At 37.7% G+C, this 17,643-nt stretch overlaps 2 protein-coding genes across 8 annotated transcripts in view; one reads left to right on the top strand and one right to left on the bottom strand.

Moving 5' to 3' along the window:
- WDR7 (WD repeat domain 7) overlaps positions 1-17,643 on the bottom strand; it is a 367,588-nt gene that overhangs the window by 213,104 nt on the left and 136,841 nt on the right. For all 7 annotated transcript variants that reach the window (XR_007773255.1, XM_050944630.1, XM_050944631.1 and 4 more), the window contains one exon: positions 918-1,031. Coding sequence is in view for 6 of the 7 variants with exons in the window: in XM_050944630.1 (XP_050800587.1) it covers positions 918-1,031 (114 nt within the window). In the remaining variant the exon portion in view is untranslated. The remainder of the gene's footprint in view (positions 1-917; positions 1,032-17,643) is intronic.
- The window catches only part of LOC127046995 (uncharacterized), a 441,735-nt gene that overhangs the window by 384,699 nt on the left and 39,393 nt on the right, over positions 1-17,643 (top strand). The gene's annotated exons all lie outside the window — the stretch shown is intronic.

Below are 17,643 nucleotides of genomic sequence, written 5' to 3'. Positions count from 1 at the left end.
TAACTAATAAGCTAAGATATAAAACTATGTACAAACATCTTACTTTATACAGGTTATGCACAGAGTGAAGAAGGACATGATTCCAACTTAGAACATGCGGCAGTAAGAAGGAACTAGGGAGGCATTGACCAAAACTGCCTTGGCTGGGAGTAGGAGGGATGCTACTGCATATGCGTAGGTCAATGGACACTGCTTTGAAGAATTTCCAAACTGGGTGCAATGGCATGTCTGAGTACTCATAAGGAATATACATAGGGACCATAGCTCAAAGATGAAGTTAACATTGTCAGGGCATAATCAACTTAGAACATGCGGCAGTAAGAAGGAACTAGGGAGGCATTGACCAAAACTGCCTTGGTTGGGAGTAGGAGGGATGCTACTGCATATGCGTAGGTCAATGGACACTGCTTTGAAGAATTTCCAAACTGGGTGCAATGGCATGTCTGAGTACTCATAAGGAATATACATAGGGACCATAGCTCAAAGATGAAGTTAACATTGTCAGGGCATAATCAACAAGTATCCCATCCCTGGAAGCAATGTATGCAAATTTTCAGCCTGTAATGTTAAAGTTTGTCTTTATGATCTTCCTCATGCAACAAAACCTTTTTCTTTTTAGCAATACTTGTAACCAAGTACTTTGTACTTTAGGATAATTTGTTGCTTGACAGTAAATTTTATCCTAATTTATAATTTCAGATTCTACATTTATGTTAAATATAAAAGATCATTAGATCCAATTCACAAATATACAACACATTCAAATACACATTCAAATTATACTTTCTTGGGAAAGGGTTCTTAAATAGTTTTCCTCAAATTCATGTTCCCTCCAAGCACACACTAGCCTAAAGGATTTAAAAGGAATGGGACAACAAAAGGAACATAGTAGTGTTATTAAATATACTCATGCTCACCTGCTGTTATGTCATCATCAACAAGATCATGCTCTTCTTCCTGAACTTTGGCTTCTGACCCTGATGAATCTGGACTTGCACTACCAGTCTGAATGGCTTCCGCTGTCACTCCAGCTGAAACAAATTCAGTCACATTAAAAAAATGACTATTTTGTTTTTAGTTGATCTTTTTTGTAATTTATAATCACAAACAACCTTAATTTTCTCCCACTAGGAATTGCCAATGCTTTGAAATAATATCTTTATAACTCTTTCTGATCAGCACTAAGGAAAGTTTCTTTCCAATAAAATTTCAAATTTTCCTTTTATATCAGCAGATATAAGTAGGCTTAATATTGAGATTTGGAGACAAAATACAGACACACATTTAGCCTTCTTTAAAATATATTAGTATCAGATTTTTTTCTAAGTGTGACAAAATGGTATACAATTTTCTATAAATATAAACACAGGAATGATTTCTCTTAAAGAGAAACATTAAAGGAATTTATATATTTCTTGTACATCTGATGCAATTTAACTATAAAAAGGATTGGACATTACATGGATAATGAGAACATTGAAAATTACATCAGAAAGAATTTTTAAAAACTAGAGTTTGTAAGGTGTGCGTGGAATCTCATGCTTCAGAGCACAACAACTGGTGGCTAATATAGTTTCAAAGAAATATCCCTTATGGGCAAATTATTCAGTAATTGCCCACGTCATGATTTTTTGGGGGCGGGATTTTTTGGACGAGTATCTGAAGCCATTGCCAAAGGCAGGATACTGGACTAGACAGAGTACTGGTCTGGTTGGATACAGCAATTCCTATGTCTCTGATGAAAAACAAAACAGGACAGCCCCACTGTGGTATACTCTTGTGTAAAAACATTTTACACACACACACACACACACACACACACACACACACACACACACACACTTCTGTGTCAAAATATTAGTTCAGCTGTCATTATAATATGATCAGGGGGCACCCTGAAAAAATGAATTTCTAAATCCAAAGTACAAGAAAAAGATTTCTCCATAAGTGGTTGTCCATAAATTGAAGGAATGGAGTAGTGAAAGAAGGTAATGAAAAGACAGAGGACAGAACACAACCACATCAGTAGCAGTTACTAGTATTACTTCGCTAAGCTTGCTAGTAGTGATCACATGAAGACCATTTAAATTACTAGCTTTGAAACACAGTACATTATTAAAAAATAAAGTTTATAGTTTTATCTTACCACTATCGCAACTAATGTACACCACAGTTCATAACTTTAACTCTGCTCCTCTAGGGATGTGAGCATTTCAATGCTTCCTTTACCAGGCTACCCATTCCGGACTATCCTTCAGCCGTCTCTCTGGCACACACCCTTCATCATAATATCCCCTTTCCCCCCAAATGTTATTAGTTCCCCCTGTGATGAACCATGGGGAGTTTGTCAGACAGAGGTGCTGGCTTTGTAACTGGTGCTACTTTATAAGGGATCTCTGCCCACCAGATTATCCCTATCCTTATACCTTTCAACAGCTAGGTCAAGAAGGAAGGCTAGGACTAAAGAGAAGTGATAATTGCACTGACGGACATAGCAGCAGTATTTCCAAATACATGTACTCAAAAGTCAGGAATTGGTTTCCCCAAATCATGAAATGGGCTTAAATATAATGAGATTTTAGTGGGAAAAAATTCATTTGCCTGCTAATTTTTGAGCCATTAAGGGGAAACTGCCCACATTTAATTTGAGAGTGATCATTTGACATTCCAAATTCAACCATAAACGCAAAAATTTGAGCCTCTCCATTTGGCTGTTGGGAAATGACTCTACTTAAGAACTCTTAACCCTATATTGAGTGAGCTGCCATCCCCCTCACTCATCGCTATCCAGTGTCTTCCCAAATCTTCCCTGCTGTCTCAGATCAATTTTGTGTAGATACATAATTGTTTTAATGATGCACATCTACAACAAAAAACTAGAAAGTCTCATAGATTTCAGATAGAAACTCATTGCAAACACTCTCGGTTAATAATCTATTACAAAAAGCTAAACAAAAACTCAAAAGACATAATAAACTTTTTGTAGAATTTACAACAGAAAGATCAACATGTAGGAAACCACCTTCCCTCCCAGGTATGCATGCCCTAATTTCAGCCTCTTTTGAGAAGGTAACCTTAACTATGGAGTCACAATCAAACCCTCCATAAAGGAGCACCACTCCACACCTATTATGCTATATAAATAATCATAATAACCTATGCACTGAACAAACAAAAACATACATGAATACTTATCTCTACTGAGCCAGAGAACACATTGGTCCTCTGCATAAAGGCAAACAAAACCACTCTGCAACAAGAAGCTTCATAAATTCCATCTTCTGCATGCAGCAATCTAGAATATGGTCCACTTATTCCTAAACTCTCTATGCAGAACCCACTTCCTTACATTAGCATGTCAGAAGGCACAGCAAACATGTTTGATGCATCCCTCAACATGACTCTTAAGACCCCAGGGCTAGGCTGTGTCTGCAATTCTTCCATTTCTTTTCCCATACCAGGAAGAAGATAGATTTGAATGGTTGCTTAATCCTGAAAAATGCATTAGGAAGCCTCTTCTGAGATGGAAGCTCCTCCTCAAGTAAGCTACAATCTCTGTGGGTGTATAACTGATAACTATAAATTATCAGAAGCTCATGGTACCGTGGCCCCAAAAGGTAACTTTTTATTGGCTAGCACTCTTAGTGAATACTGGTTTGCATAAGCATTATGGCAACCATGAATCTGTCCATCACCAAAAGGAGGGTAATGTTCCATTTGATATGTGCTACAATACCTAGACTTAACATGGATAAATAAAAAGGACAACATTAAAAGAATGCCCAGGCATGTATTGGTTTACATCAGATATACAAAAAAATATTTCTTCCACTCAATGAAAATCCAGTAATCAGGAACATGTATTCCTGTACTCCAGTGCTTTCTAGATAATTGCTAAAAATAACACCTAAAAAGTGTCTTAAATGTGTCATAAAAACCTGAATGCATGTTCAAAATAAGACAAATAAAATACTAAATCAATGGAAAACTTATTTTATGATGAGTGATTTCACCAATGTGTGATACCCAATATGTGTATTAATCATAATATTAAATATAGCTGTCTAAGCTATTTATCATTCACTTAAATACATTAATATTGTGCAATGCAATATTATTTTAGTTGTATTTTTCTGCTTTTATAACTGAAATCTTCCAAAAGTAAAAGGATCAAGCATACGTATGTTAACATACACCAAAGACCAGTTAGTGAGCAACAGGCTGGGGTGCTTTTGAGATCACACCCTCTAGTATGCATTGTGCTGAACAGACAAGCCCTAACTCCATAGAGCCCAGTCAAGCTATCCTTACCTTGCCTGAGGCCTTAGTTCCTGGGCCGCTAACACAACAGGGAGTCCAGTTCCTCCAGCAACCAGGGTCACTTGCTAGTTGCAACACTTCTTCCTAGGTGATGCTAGCTCATTCAATATCTGTCACTGTCTTCTACCACTTCTTCCTTAGCTTGTCTCACTGTCTTTTTCCTCCTTCAGATATCCAGTTCAATGCTTGCTTAGCATGTCTCCCATCTTCCATTCAGTGTACAGGTCCCAACCACCTGAACGTTCCCTCTTCGGTGATATTTTCTAACATGTACTGCTCAACCAGGTCCATTACTCTCACATACACTCTTTTTGTTAGCCACTATCGTCGGCCAACTCTCTGCTCTGTACAGTGGTGTGCTCTGTACAATCACATGGTATAATCTGACCTTTCATTTGGTGTGGAGATCTCTATTTGATCAAATATTGTTTATCCTTCTGAAAGTGGTGTTTGCTTTTCCTAATCTAGTATGAATATCTTTATCACAATCTCTTTCAAATGTCATCACTCTTCCTAGACAGCAGAACTCTTCTGTCTGTTATATTTCTTTTCTGTCCACATATACCTTTGCATCTGTTATCCAGTATCCTACCTTCAAACATCTTATTTTCTCCTTGTTTACTTTCAATCTGTTTGCTGCTTCCTGTTCTCAGAAGGACAACCATTCTGTTTCACTATGTACTCAGTAAAGCAAAGGTGAGTCACTAGTTTCTGTTACCCATTTAAACCTGCATGATGCCTTTTGTTGTTCATTTCATCACCCAGTCGACTGCTAATGCAAAGAGGATTGGTGATAACACACACCCTTGTCTAACTCCACTCACAATATCAAACCACTCACGCTGACCTGTATCTGATCTTGCTGCACATCTACTTCCATCATAATAAGAAATTTATATGTTGATAAGTTTGTTTGGTATTTAGTAGCTCTTAACAATATTCTGCAGGGTCTCACCGTAGACACTACTAAACGCTTTTTAAAAGTTGATAAGATGGGTTTTTGCCAAACAGTAGCTTTTCTGATTATCTATCAAAGACTGGATATCTGCTCATAATATTGTCTACCTGGATGGAACCCAGCCTGTTTTTTTCATAATATTCGATACACTGTTTTTTTCATTCTATTTAGCATAACAATAGCCAATACTTTGCCCAGGACTGATAGCAGTACTATACCTCTCCAGTTTATGTATAGAGTAAGATCACCATTTTCTGGCAATGCCACAATGATACCATTTTTCTTTCACCCATATTTTGTTAGAGTTTTGTTAGATTTCAATCAGAATTTTGCTTCCTGACTTTAGTACCTTTGCTTGAATTCTGTCAACCCCAGGAATTTCCCCATTTGAGGCCTTTCATAGTGTTATTGGTCCTTTTATTTCTAACTTAGCACTGGCATTTTTCTAGAACCTGTGCATGATCTGGACAGTTTAATATAAAATGAAAATGTTCTTTCCATTATTTGACTTGTTCTTCCTGCATTTTCAACATCTATCCATGAAAATCCTTGACAGTCATCACCTGTGACGGTCTGGTTTTTCCCGAGAGGTCATGCACTATTGTATAGAACTGCTTAAGCTGCTTTGTAGGCCTCTTACCCTTCTCCCAAAAAAAGACATTTCTATCTTGCCTTCATCTCTTCTCTTTTTCTCTGTATCTTTCATCTCTGTCTAGGAGTTCTTCCTGTGTTTTGCACTGTTTCTTTTTTGCCTTCTGAGCTTTTCATTCATCAGTCATTGCCCATGTTCCAGATGTAATCCATACATCTTTCTTCCGCCTTCTTTGGAAGTCTACTACTTCCTCTGCTGTCTCAACTACCATCTTCTACCAGTTTGATCATCTGTCTTCCAGACTTTCTTAACAGCCTAGTCCTGTAAACCACTGGAAAGGTTGCTACAGGCAATCTGGAATCTGAGCTGTTTTTCTTTGTCATTTGTCTCTATTGCTATAACACTCTTTTCATCTGTCTTAGAGTTCTTTTTGAGTTTAAGTTGTAATGTGGCCACTAAAAGAATGTTCTGTGCCAACATCTGCTCCTCTGCTGACTCTGACACTCCTCAAAGACACATATCTCTTGGACAGATATACACACATGCTCTATCTGATTGAAAGTCACATTGACTGGTGATCTCCATGTGAACTTGTTTCTCCCCTGTGTTGGAAGAGATTGCCTTCTATTGCTTGGGTGTTTGTGCCACATAGATTCAAGAGCTGTTCATTATTATTAGTTTGGATATCTTCCACTGCTGTGTCCATGACTCCTTTTAAACCAGCATAGTTGTTGCCGATTTGTACATTGAAGTTGCCTGTCATCAGCATAATGTCATGGCTAAGCATGACATCCAATACTTGCTGCATCTGCTTATTGGATGTATCCTTTTCACCTGCAGAGTCTGTTGTTGCACATACCTGGATTACTATACACTTGATATGTCTTCCCTGCAGTCCAGATATTGCTAGTCTGTCACTCACTGGTTCCCAAACCAGCAGGGTCTTCACTGAGACGTCATTTAGCATCATTCCTCCTCCTCTTTCATGCGTTCCTCTTCGTAGCATGATCTTGCCACTTCTTGCCATTTGATCTCACTGACGCCAAGTATGTTCAGATGTTTTATTTTTCATTTCTCATGTAAACTACACCAGATTTCCAGTACTATACGAAGTACTTACATTCTATGTGCCTACTTGTTACAGATTTGATAGTCAGGATTCAATGTCTTGAGATCTCAGCTTTCTTTTTGCTTTCACTGAGATGTGTTATATTTCGATTTTGAGCTCCATCTGCACTCTTAAGGTTTGATTTAACTGAATTGTTTTTGTTGAAGGAAGGCTGTATCTCAGTGATTGCAAAACCAATTGCAGGACCCTCCTCTTTTATCTAAGCTTGAGAGTGAGCTGAATCAAAACTCCAATTGAAATCAATGCAAAAAGATGCATATAAACTGTTAGAAATATATTAATTTTAAATCACTAATGATTTGTTTTCTTTTGTAGGGATAATATGGATTATCATTCATATTTAAGCAAATTAAATTCATTTTTAAAAGTTTTATTTCTTCAATTTCATACAATTGCATCTTTCAAAATTTCTAATTAAACCACAATAGGGGCAATTATTTGATATATATAATTATCCAAATTAATTGGGTTTTAACAATGGGAGCATGAGAATGTCTGCAGTTTGTTTTCAGACAGAAGGCTTAAATTTATTGGAAACAGATTTCTGCAGTGACTGACCAGCACTGCCCCACATTCCCTGCAATCCTTCTGACAGACAGACTGCCTGCCTCACATTAATTCACTTCACACTATTTCTATCGATCCACAGCCAGTTCCCTAGTCTCTTTGCACACACTGCCTGTCTGGCTGCCTACATTCACATCAGCACATACACAAAGGCCACAGAAAGATAACCTTTTGCTTCCATTAAAGACACAGTCTCCATTTTTCTATGTACAATAACATCAGAGATTTAAAATATACCAGCCTCTCTGTTGCCTAGAACAAATTTACTTGGACAGTATGCCCATTGTATAGTCTGGGAAATGATCATTTCAACATTTTAAGAAAAGTTATGTGGGCCAAAGAGAAAATGGAAACAATGGGACAGAAGGTATATATACAGTATGCAGCTAGAGAATCCCTTAAAAATGGAATTTAATTTGAAGAATCTATATCATACTGAAGACTAAAGCTAACCAGCAACATATTTTTATCTTTAAACATAAATAAAGGAAAATAGCATGTTCTTAAAAAAAATAAAATAAAAAAATATTATACTTGCTCACAAAGCCCCTATTTGGGCAGAATATATTATAGACATTGGTGAATGCAACACTTGAGGTGTAATTTTAAGAAGTGAATATAAGAAACAGAAAATGAAGTTACTGAATGTTTTATAGCTGCACATTCTTATCACAGTGCGGGGTGGAGGGGGGGGGATGAAGAGCAGTAAAGCTCAAATATCTTCCCAACATGAAGAGCTCAAAATATATCAATGGCCAAAACCACCTCTAATACTTTCAATTCATGACTAGGGCTTTACCAAATTCATGATCCATTTTGGTAAATTTCACAGTCATAGGATTTTAAAAATCATAAATTTCATGATTTCAGCTATTTAAATCTTAAATTTCATGGTGTTATTATTTTAGGGGTCCTGACCCGAAAAAGAATTGGGGGGGGGGGTGTTGCAAGGTTATTGTAGGGGAGGTTGCGGTACTGCTACCCTTACTTCTGCACTGCTGTGGGCAGCGGCACTGCCTTCAGATCTATGCAGCTGGAGAGCAGCGGCTGCTGGCCAGAAGCCCAGCTCTGAAGGCAGAGCCACCACCAGCAGCAGCACAGAAGTAAGGACGGCATGGTGTGGTATTGCCACACTAACTTCTGCACTGCTGCCTGCCAAGCTGGGCCCTTAGTCAGCAGCTGCCACATTCCAGCCGCCCAGCTCTGGGCTGCAGCGCACAAGGAAGGGTGATATGGTATGCTATTGCCAGCCTTAATTCTGCACTTCTGCTGGTGGAGCGCTGCTTTAAGAGCTGGGCACCCAGCCAACAGCCATTGCTCTTTGGCCACCCAGCTCTGAAGGCAGGCAGCAAGTAAGGGTACAAATATTGTGGAAACATGCCCCCCCCCCAATAAGCTTGTGCCCACCCCTTGCAGCTCCCTTTTGGGTCAGGACCCCAACTTGAGAAACACTGGTCTCCCTTGTGAAATCTGTATAGTATAGGGTAAAAGCACACAAAAGACCAGATTTCATGGGGGGACACCAGATTTCACGATCTGTGATGCATTTTTCATGGGCGTGAATTTGATAGGGCCCTATTCATGACATACACCTTTACAAACATTGCTGTTTGATTTGCAGTCAACAAGCTGAACACACCAATTTTAGATCCAGAAGGCCAAAACAAAACAGGATTAATTGTACAATCTACAGTGTGTTGTGAAATTAAGGCTAATCCATCCTAACACCTGAATTCTAATACATTTACTGCAGAAGCAGCATGAGCAGGTACTGGGAGATGCAGGAGATAAAATGGGAGCTTCGGAGACCCCTTTCCCAGAAATCCTCCTCACTCACCCCACAAAACTGCAGGGAGACCTCTACTTTGGGTGAATTAAGCCCTGGGGCCATCCTTCCTCTTTCTCCATCCTGTGGCTTCAGAGAAAGAAAACTGCAGGGAACAGCCAGCCAAAGACTGGAATCAGCAGCATCAGCTCAAGCAGAGACCCTGATGTCTTCCATGCATTTTTTCCCACTGTTAACTGGACATTCTCTCTCTGCTCATTTGCTGTTTGTTCCAACCACCTCCCTGCTCCCTTCCTTACAGTCTATTCACTCAGCCTCACTCCACATCTACCTCCCCTGCTCACCTTCTCTGGCCGCTTCCCTTCACTGTCCTCCCTTTATTCCTTGTCTTCCTGTTTAGTTTATCCCCTCCCAACTAACCTCCCCCCCCAAAAATGTGTGGCACTATTTCCTTGTAGGCAAAGAAAGATGCCTAAAAGGTTTCCATTATTACTCATATTACCTGCTGTATGAGGGAGTTCTATTGGTATGGGGGTGGGTGGGACACAGTGCTAAATGCGTTCTCTAAAGCGGGAAGGAAAATTCAACAAAATGTTACCTAGTTAATAGGATAAAAGATAATAAATCCAACTTCAATATTTGGAATTTAATTTTTTAAAATAAACAGTTTATGTTTTCAAATTATTTCAGGTCTACATGCAAGAAGCCAAAGAAGTTCAAGTTTATGCCACTTTTTTGGAATTTGTTGACTATTACTCTTGCTAGTGACAAATACTTTTATTGCTGTAAGACACAAATCTCTTTAAACTTCCATAAAGGCACAGATTTCTTTACAATTTTCATTTTATTCATCTCATTAGACTCCTTTGTTTGACAACAACAGATTATGGCAGCCACTTTACTAAACGAACTATTAATGATGATTACAGATAAGTATTTCAAAATGTGTTTGCTATTTTTATACTTAATTCTACTGTCAAATTCCCTTTTAGGGAAAAAAAATCATTGTACACACACAGGGATAAATGACCTGCCTGAAGATCTTACCACTTTAAAGGGCTTCTGAGTACATGTACACAACTTAAATTGGAATCTGTAGAGTGAGACTAATGAAGGGGAAATCCATTGCTCATTTTTACACCACTAGTTTAAATGCAAAGCAAACAGAAAATGGCCTCTAGTAATCCAGAGCTAGTTTCATAGATCACCAGTAACCAAAAAGAAATCATCTACATTTTAGAACAGGAAATATTAAATTTAAATAATTTAGCCCTCTGTAAAGTCCACAGTTTGAGTGAGGAGGGAGATCATATATGGCTTATTATGCAAACGATGACCAACTACAACAAAAAGGTGGGAAGAAGAATATGTCCACAACTGTTTGTTAATTTTTTAACATTAGTAAAAAAGCTAGTGTTCAAACATAGCTACTGCCGGAGAATCGGCCGGAGGGGGAGGGGGGGGCGCTAAAATGGTTTCAGTAACCATCGATTTCAGACAAACAAAATAGGATCACTTTCTGATATGTCAGAATTCTGGAAAGGAGTATTATAAGCATTAAATTGCACTCATGCTGTCATAACACATTTGCAGCTTCTGAATTAGAGACCAAATTCTGAAGGTAAATAGAATCAGAGAATGAAAGAGCAGAATCTGGAGACTCCCTGGAATCCTCTCAGGATATAGTCCCAGAAACCACAAATGCAAACTATCCAACAGCGGTGGGCCAGAAGGGAAAAAAAAGTTTGGCCTAACAGCCCATCAGTAAGAGGTAGAGAAGCCACAAGTCAAACTTGAGAGATTTCATGTTGTGGAAGAGTCTCAGAGGATGGCTGCACTGTATCATCCAAAATGAAGAGGCCCAAGAATGACTGGTGGGTAAAGAAATACCAGCAGATTGAGTCATTCCTTGTCTGGCACAAAGGACCACAGATCTGTATATTAAAATATACTACAGCAGCTTAGTGGCTGAATCGACAAACATTTCAAGTGCTTCTTGAATCACTATTAAAATGCATTTTATTTATAACAATTTGGCTCATGTATGATAAAGCTTTCCTTCCAGTTTATTACCAAGAATATTTGCATGAAAGAGAATCTTAGTTTCTAAAACTGCTCATCTGGTCCTGCCGTATATTCTCTACCTAAGTTAAACCTCTTTCTGTAATATCACAGTTGGTTACTTGAGAAATGAAAGAGGAAGATACAGTAAATATGATACACATTCATAACTGTCCTAAATAAAATGAAAAATATTCCTGTGGTCATCAACAATTCTTTAGAATGCCAGTGAAAAGAATTTCTAATAATGACAGTTTATGAAATAGTTCTGACCAAGGCCTTATTAGTATGTGTTCCGTATTCTTATTCAAACTCACTATAACTAATAATGAAATTCCATAAATCAGTAATGCATTTTAACTGTCTGGAAGGGATGCCTTTTTCCGTTCCACTTCCACAATGAATACTTATTCTACACACTGATTTATCGCTGTCAGGGTAGCCTTACAACAGCACATTTTTACGGTTTTCATGTTAAGTAATCAGGCAACCAGTATGGGATGATATTATGTATATTTCTGGCTTTACTAATATAAGGTGGCACATGATCACCCACAAAAATAATGAACTAATGTTGCGGAAAAACAGAAAACATTCTTTTCCAGCAAACCTTGAAACAATCCATATTTAGCAAGACTCTATGCCTCGCCTCAAGAATCGAGCAGGGGTTTATTAATTTATTATTTTCAAGATGAGAATGGTGGTGAAAACCATCTACTTTAAAAACATGAGTAGCACCCTATTATGATTTTGAAATTGTAGTGTGGACAGGTCTTGCACATTAATGCCTATAAAAAGTTTACAGTATTTGTCAGTACAAATCTACTACTCAGCTGCTTGGATTTAAACATATTATTTATCTCTTTCCTCTCAATGTTGCTGTTTTCTAGACAAATTTCTAACAAATTTCCTGTTAGACTCTTAGGTGCTTCTTCCTCACTGGTGATCCCAAAGTCCAAATAATTTAATTACAACTTATACCACACTAGAGACAGATAAAAGTTTCAGTTAATTACTTCCCAAGTATGCTAATAATACCAGATGCTAACTATAACAGGGTTTATTAGAATATTTTACTGCGTGACAATTCCTTATCCAAAGAATTTATATTCACCAAAACGTATTGAAAAAAATAAAATAAAATAATGGAGGTCAGGGTATACCATAAATATATGTGATGGCAGTAAGTTGTTACAGTTGAACATGTACAAGCCACTAGTGGAGTCACATAGATCTGCCACTTAGGAGTTATATTTCTAATCCATGAAAATTAAAGAGTTAAATTAGCCAACATTTTATATTCTCTTTATTTTAATTAACAGCATCTAAGTAAATGAAGTAATTGGCTATATTTTTAAAAATTTGGACCTTGTTTGTAATGCAGCTTTCTAAGTTACTTTCTTCTAACTTTCTACCACTAATATCTGATTTAGTACTTCCCATACCTACTCTGGTACCTCACCATTCCCAAAACACTTAACAAATCTTAACTTAAATTAAAACATTACAGCAAACGAACAAAAAAAGAAAGCAAAACAGTTTTAAAGATCTGCTTTCTTCATAAAACAATGTTCCCCCGGCACTTCCTTTTGTCTATCCAAGCCAGAAGACAGACAGGAGATCATGGATATGGTCATGGAGAGGCTGCATCTTTATTCACTTATAATATCTGGAAGTACCTGGCAAAGAATTGTAGAGTGCAGGAAGGAGGGGATCAGCTTCCAAACCCGTTATTTAGCTTCCTTTCTTCAAATCCTTTTCCAATCCATTTTCTGCGGTAACCATATCCATATCCTGCACTGCACGTCCTCCACAAATTTTATGTTATAAAGTCGCAATTTAATATTTAATCCCTCTACTCCACCCTACCAGGTCCCAGACCAGCTTTCGGAAGGTAAAAAGTACATACTTTGCTTCAGCCAATCTGACAGTGAGAGAAAAACTCATTCCCAGCCCTCTAAGGGAAAGGGGCAAATAAGTAATGCCCACAGCATGCCAAAATGGAACCTGGTCCTTTTGCCAGTTTATGGATAGGTGGGTGGATGCTGCCAGTTCAATCCTGGTAAAGAGGGCCTATTCATGGCTGCATGGGATATAAATACCAGCCCCTGTTCCCTCCCCCTTCACCCTCTCCACCCCTCCACTCCTCTGCTCAACAGGAAAGGCAATGCAGTGACCTTGTCCTGACCTGGCCCCAACTGCTTCCTGCCTTTCCTGTCCATCCCTCTAAACTTTTCCACACCTGATGTAAGGCAGCCCTTAAAGGGTTAATGCCCCTTTTCTTCCAGCTGGACAAACACCCACTCGCATAGAGGTTACAGTGGACACATCCTTAACATTGTTCACTCCCTCCCCATCATCCTCTTATAATTCACCAAATATTTACCTATTTAAGGCCACGGTACAGTAAGATACTTAAGCACATGCCCAATTTTAACAACATACATGTTTAAAGTACCTTCCTGAATCAAGGCCTAATGGGATGCCCCAAACATGCAAGTAAACCCCTGCTTCAGAGCTCCACTGAACTAAAGTCTTTCCACATGGAGCAGATTGCAAGATCAAGGCATGCACTCCGGTTTTTAATACAGCTTTACACATCAACGTTTGAAGGGGGGGAGGGGAGTTGAAGTTTTAACATAGATTTCTATTCTGATATGCAATGAAGCCAACACCTTTTTTGGGGGTGGGGAAGAAAGTTCTCCCTGAATAGCCAATAACCCAATGGTTAAGGTTTTCACCAAGTATGTGGAAGAATCAGGTTCAAGTTGCTGGTCTGAATCAGCCAGAGCAAGGACTTTAAATTGGGTCTCCCAGGTGAGTTCCCTAACCATTGGGCTACTGGCTAGTCTGGGGTCAATCTTTCCTCCTCTCTTATTTTGATCAGAAACTCATGGACTCAACAAACCTTCCCAACAAAAGTTTAGTAAAATATGTGTTTCTGCAAAAAGTTCAGTTCTAACAAACCACAATTTTCTAACAAAATGTTTAGTCAAATGATTCCCAACCAGCTCTAATTATCACTGCTTTTTCCTTTTCTCCGATCCATCTTTGCATTGCCCAGTAGAGGGGACTGTTTTGTCTAAAGTAATGTTCCCTTTTGGCAATAGAACCTGCATCTTATTGAAAGAGTTTCCTGTTTAGGAAGTTCACAAATTTACATGGGAAACAGATTAATCACTGCAAAGGTAACTGATGACAAGGTTTGGACATTTACTTCATGGAATTCTTAGAATAGTAAATTACAATGTCAAATCAATGTTGTTGTTTTTCCTGAACTATATTCATATAATTTCACGTAAATATACTAGGACAGCTAACTTCAATTACACCAGTAAATCCCCACTGGCTTTAGAAAACCTACAACCCCACTGTTAAAATGCTATTCACATTACAGATATCACTTGACTTCATTAAGGCTGCATGGATATAATTGAGGTCAAAGTTTGTCCCTCTGTATTGTATCATAGACTCATAGACTCTAGGACTGGAAGGGACCTCGAGAGGTCATCGAGTCCAGTCCCCTGCCCTCATGGCAGGACCAAATACTGTCTAGACCATCCCTAACAGACATTTATCTAACCTACTCTTAAATATCTCCAGAGATGGAGATTCCACAACTTTCCTAGGCAATCTATTCCAGTGTTTAACTACCCTGACAGTTAGGAACTTTTTCCTAATGTCCAACCTAAATCTCCCTTGCTGCAGTTTAAGCCCATTGCTTCTTGTTCTTGTTCAGTTTGTCTTTAAATTAAGTAGGTAAATTATGTGGTCTTCTGGGGGGAGACAACACAGGCTGTCGCATAATCTTTAGTTTAATATACTTTCTTTTAGTCTAAAAATGACAAACTGCTATTAAACTGCAGAAGAAATTCACTTTCATACAGTAAAAACATTGCAATGCATCTATAGAATCATGCTGTTATTCCAGTACATTACACTGATTAAATCTCACAATTCATTTTAAAGACTATTCATATCAAACAAGAGATTTAGATGGAGGAAAGGTTGAATTAGCTTAGGAAGCACTGGTCACTACTTAGAGCAGGGCTTTTTAAAGACTTAACTTGTAAAAAAACAAAAATAATGAAAAATAAGAAACAGTCTGACAGAGATCTAGAGAAATGCTATCTAAAATAAACGTTCAAAGAGTAAAACATTTGGCAGATGAAAAATTGTAGAACAGGAAACAGACAGGCATAGAGATGACATAGCAGTGTTGTGTATCCAGTACCAAAACCCTTAGCAGCCTGTCAAATTACTACAGTACATCCATATACAAATTATTACATAGAGGGAAAAAAGAACCAAAGGGGCACTATTTTGTAATGGTGCTGTAGAGTGGTGTCAGTGAAAATATCAAGCAATACAAAGACAATAAATTTCAACCTATGTTGTCACAATAACTCTAGAATAGAAAAGAGAAAAAATCTGGATAAAATACAAAGGAAAATTGCAAAAGTGCTACTCAACATCTATTAAGATGTGGTACCAGTTAACACTATTCCACGTTTGTAGATTATGTTTTATTAATAAAAGCTGTGGTCATAAGACTTAAATCTGGAGTCTTGTGTTATGTTTTTATTCTATGCTGTCTAGGGGCAGATGGGAATGTCAGCAATGACTGTTTTAAATATACACATACACTAGTTAGTGAAGGAAAACAGAGTGTTTTATTTGTCATGTTATTTTTATATACATATACATATATATACATATATACATATACATATCTTGTTTCAGCAATGTACAACTTTTCCAGCTAATGTTAAAGTTGAATGGGTTGGCATTTTACAGGCCATAAAGCACTAGATCTATCTAATTTTTTTAGTTCAGTTTAGGTTCTTAAATTTATTAGACAAAATAAACTTTGTTTTCAAAATACTGTTTTACATTTGTATACCTCTGGCTCTTACTGCAATGTACAGTAGCAACTAATTTTGAGAATGAACAGTGAAATGCAACTCTCTACCATACAATTATTAATTAAAATGCAAAATTTGAGTGTGAAATCCTACAGTCCTTAACGAGGCAAAATTCACATTGATCCCCATTGTTTGTATGTTAATATTCACTTTAAATGTACTGAGAATACTACTGACATATCAGCAAATCACAATGGCTACAAAAGTATTAAATGCAACCATAATTTACTTGTAGCTGTGGCTCATGGAAGTGCAGTTTAGCTCACAATTAATAAATTGTACTGTGATGCATGGCCAGAAAGGGTTAAACACCCTGCAGGATAAATGACTCAAATTCAACCATTAAGGACATATGGGGAGATAATGTTTGTGTTTTTTGTGTATTTACATATATATATATATGGGTAGTGGTCAACAATGTAATCAACAGTCCCTGTCTATGCTGCATTCTATTAATTCAGAGATCAAAAGAACATCCAAGCATTTAAATGAACTGTAAATATTGCTATACTCATCTCTCTTTGAAATGCAGAGCTAATAATTTGTCAGTGGTGGAGAAACAGGCCATTGCCTTATGCTAATTTATATAGATAAATACCAGTGATGGCCCTACTTCAATATTACCCTAATTACCTGTTGTTCCCCAAGGGACTCCGACTTGTCAAATGTGGCTTGTAAATGTATAAAGATCGTTGGGTCTCAAGCCTTTTTTAATCTCAGATCTGCTTAAGCTTCATCAGGGGAAGTTTGAGTAGCAAGATTGAGGTCCCAGTTGAGCTGGAAACACCCTGAATATGATATTGGACATTGGACTATAACCTAGGGACTAAATTCAAAAAGAGCTCTTTGCAACTACAAAGCTCACCATCTCTGTTATGTATCTGAACCTCAAGAATTGAACTCATGTCTGCATGTATATTGATCTTTTAACCATATTCCCTCCCTTTTGTTTGTTAATAAATATTAGTTTAGTAAATAAGAATTGTCCGTAAGCGTGTATTTGGGTAAGATCTGGAATATTCATTAACTTGAGAGGTAATGTGTCCAATCTTTTGGGGTTGGTAGAACCTTTTCTTTTATATGATGAAATAAGATTTTTGGAAATCTTCATCATATTTGACTTGGATACCTGGATGGAGGCCTGAGGCTGGGTTACTTTAAGGGACAGAGTTGTTGGCTTCTGGGCAACCAGTAAGGTAATTAAAAAGCTGTTTTGTGCTGGCTTGGTAAATCTAAGTATTGAAATATCCACTAGCTTTGAGGATTTTCTGTCCCATTCTTTGCAGTTCACCCTAGTTGAATAAC

Source organism: Gopherus flavomarginatus, chromosome 3 (assembly GCF_025201925.1).
Source record: "Gopherus flavomarginatus isolate rGopFla2 chromosome 3, rGopFla2.mat.asm, whole genome shotgun sequence".
Taxonomy (NCBI): domain Eukaryota; kingdom Metazoa; phylum Chordata; order Testudines; family Testudinidae; genus Gopherus; species Gopherus flavomarginatus.
The sequence above is the reverse complement of the archived record's forward strand: the minus strand, read 5'-3'. Positions and strand labels throughout refer to the sequence as shown.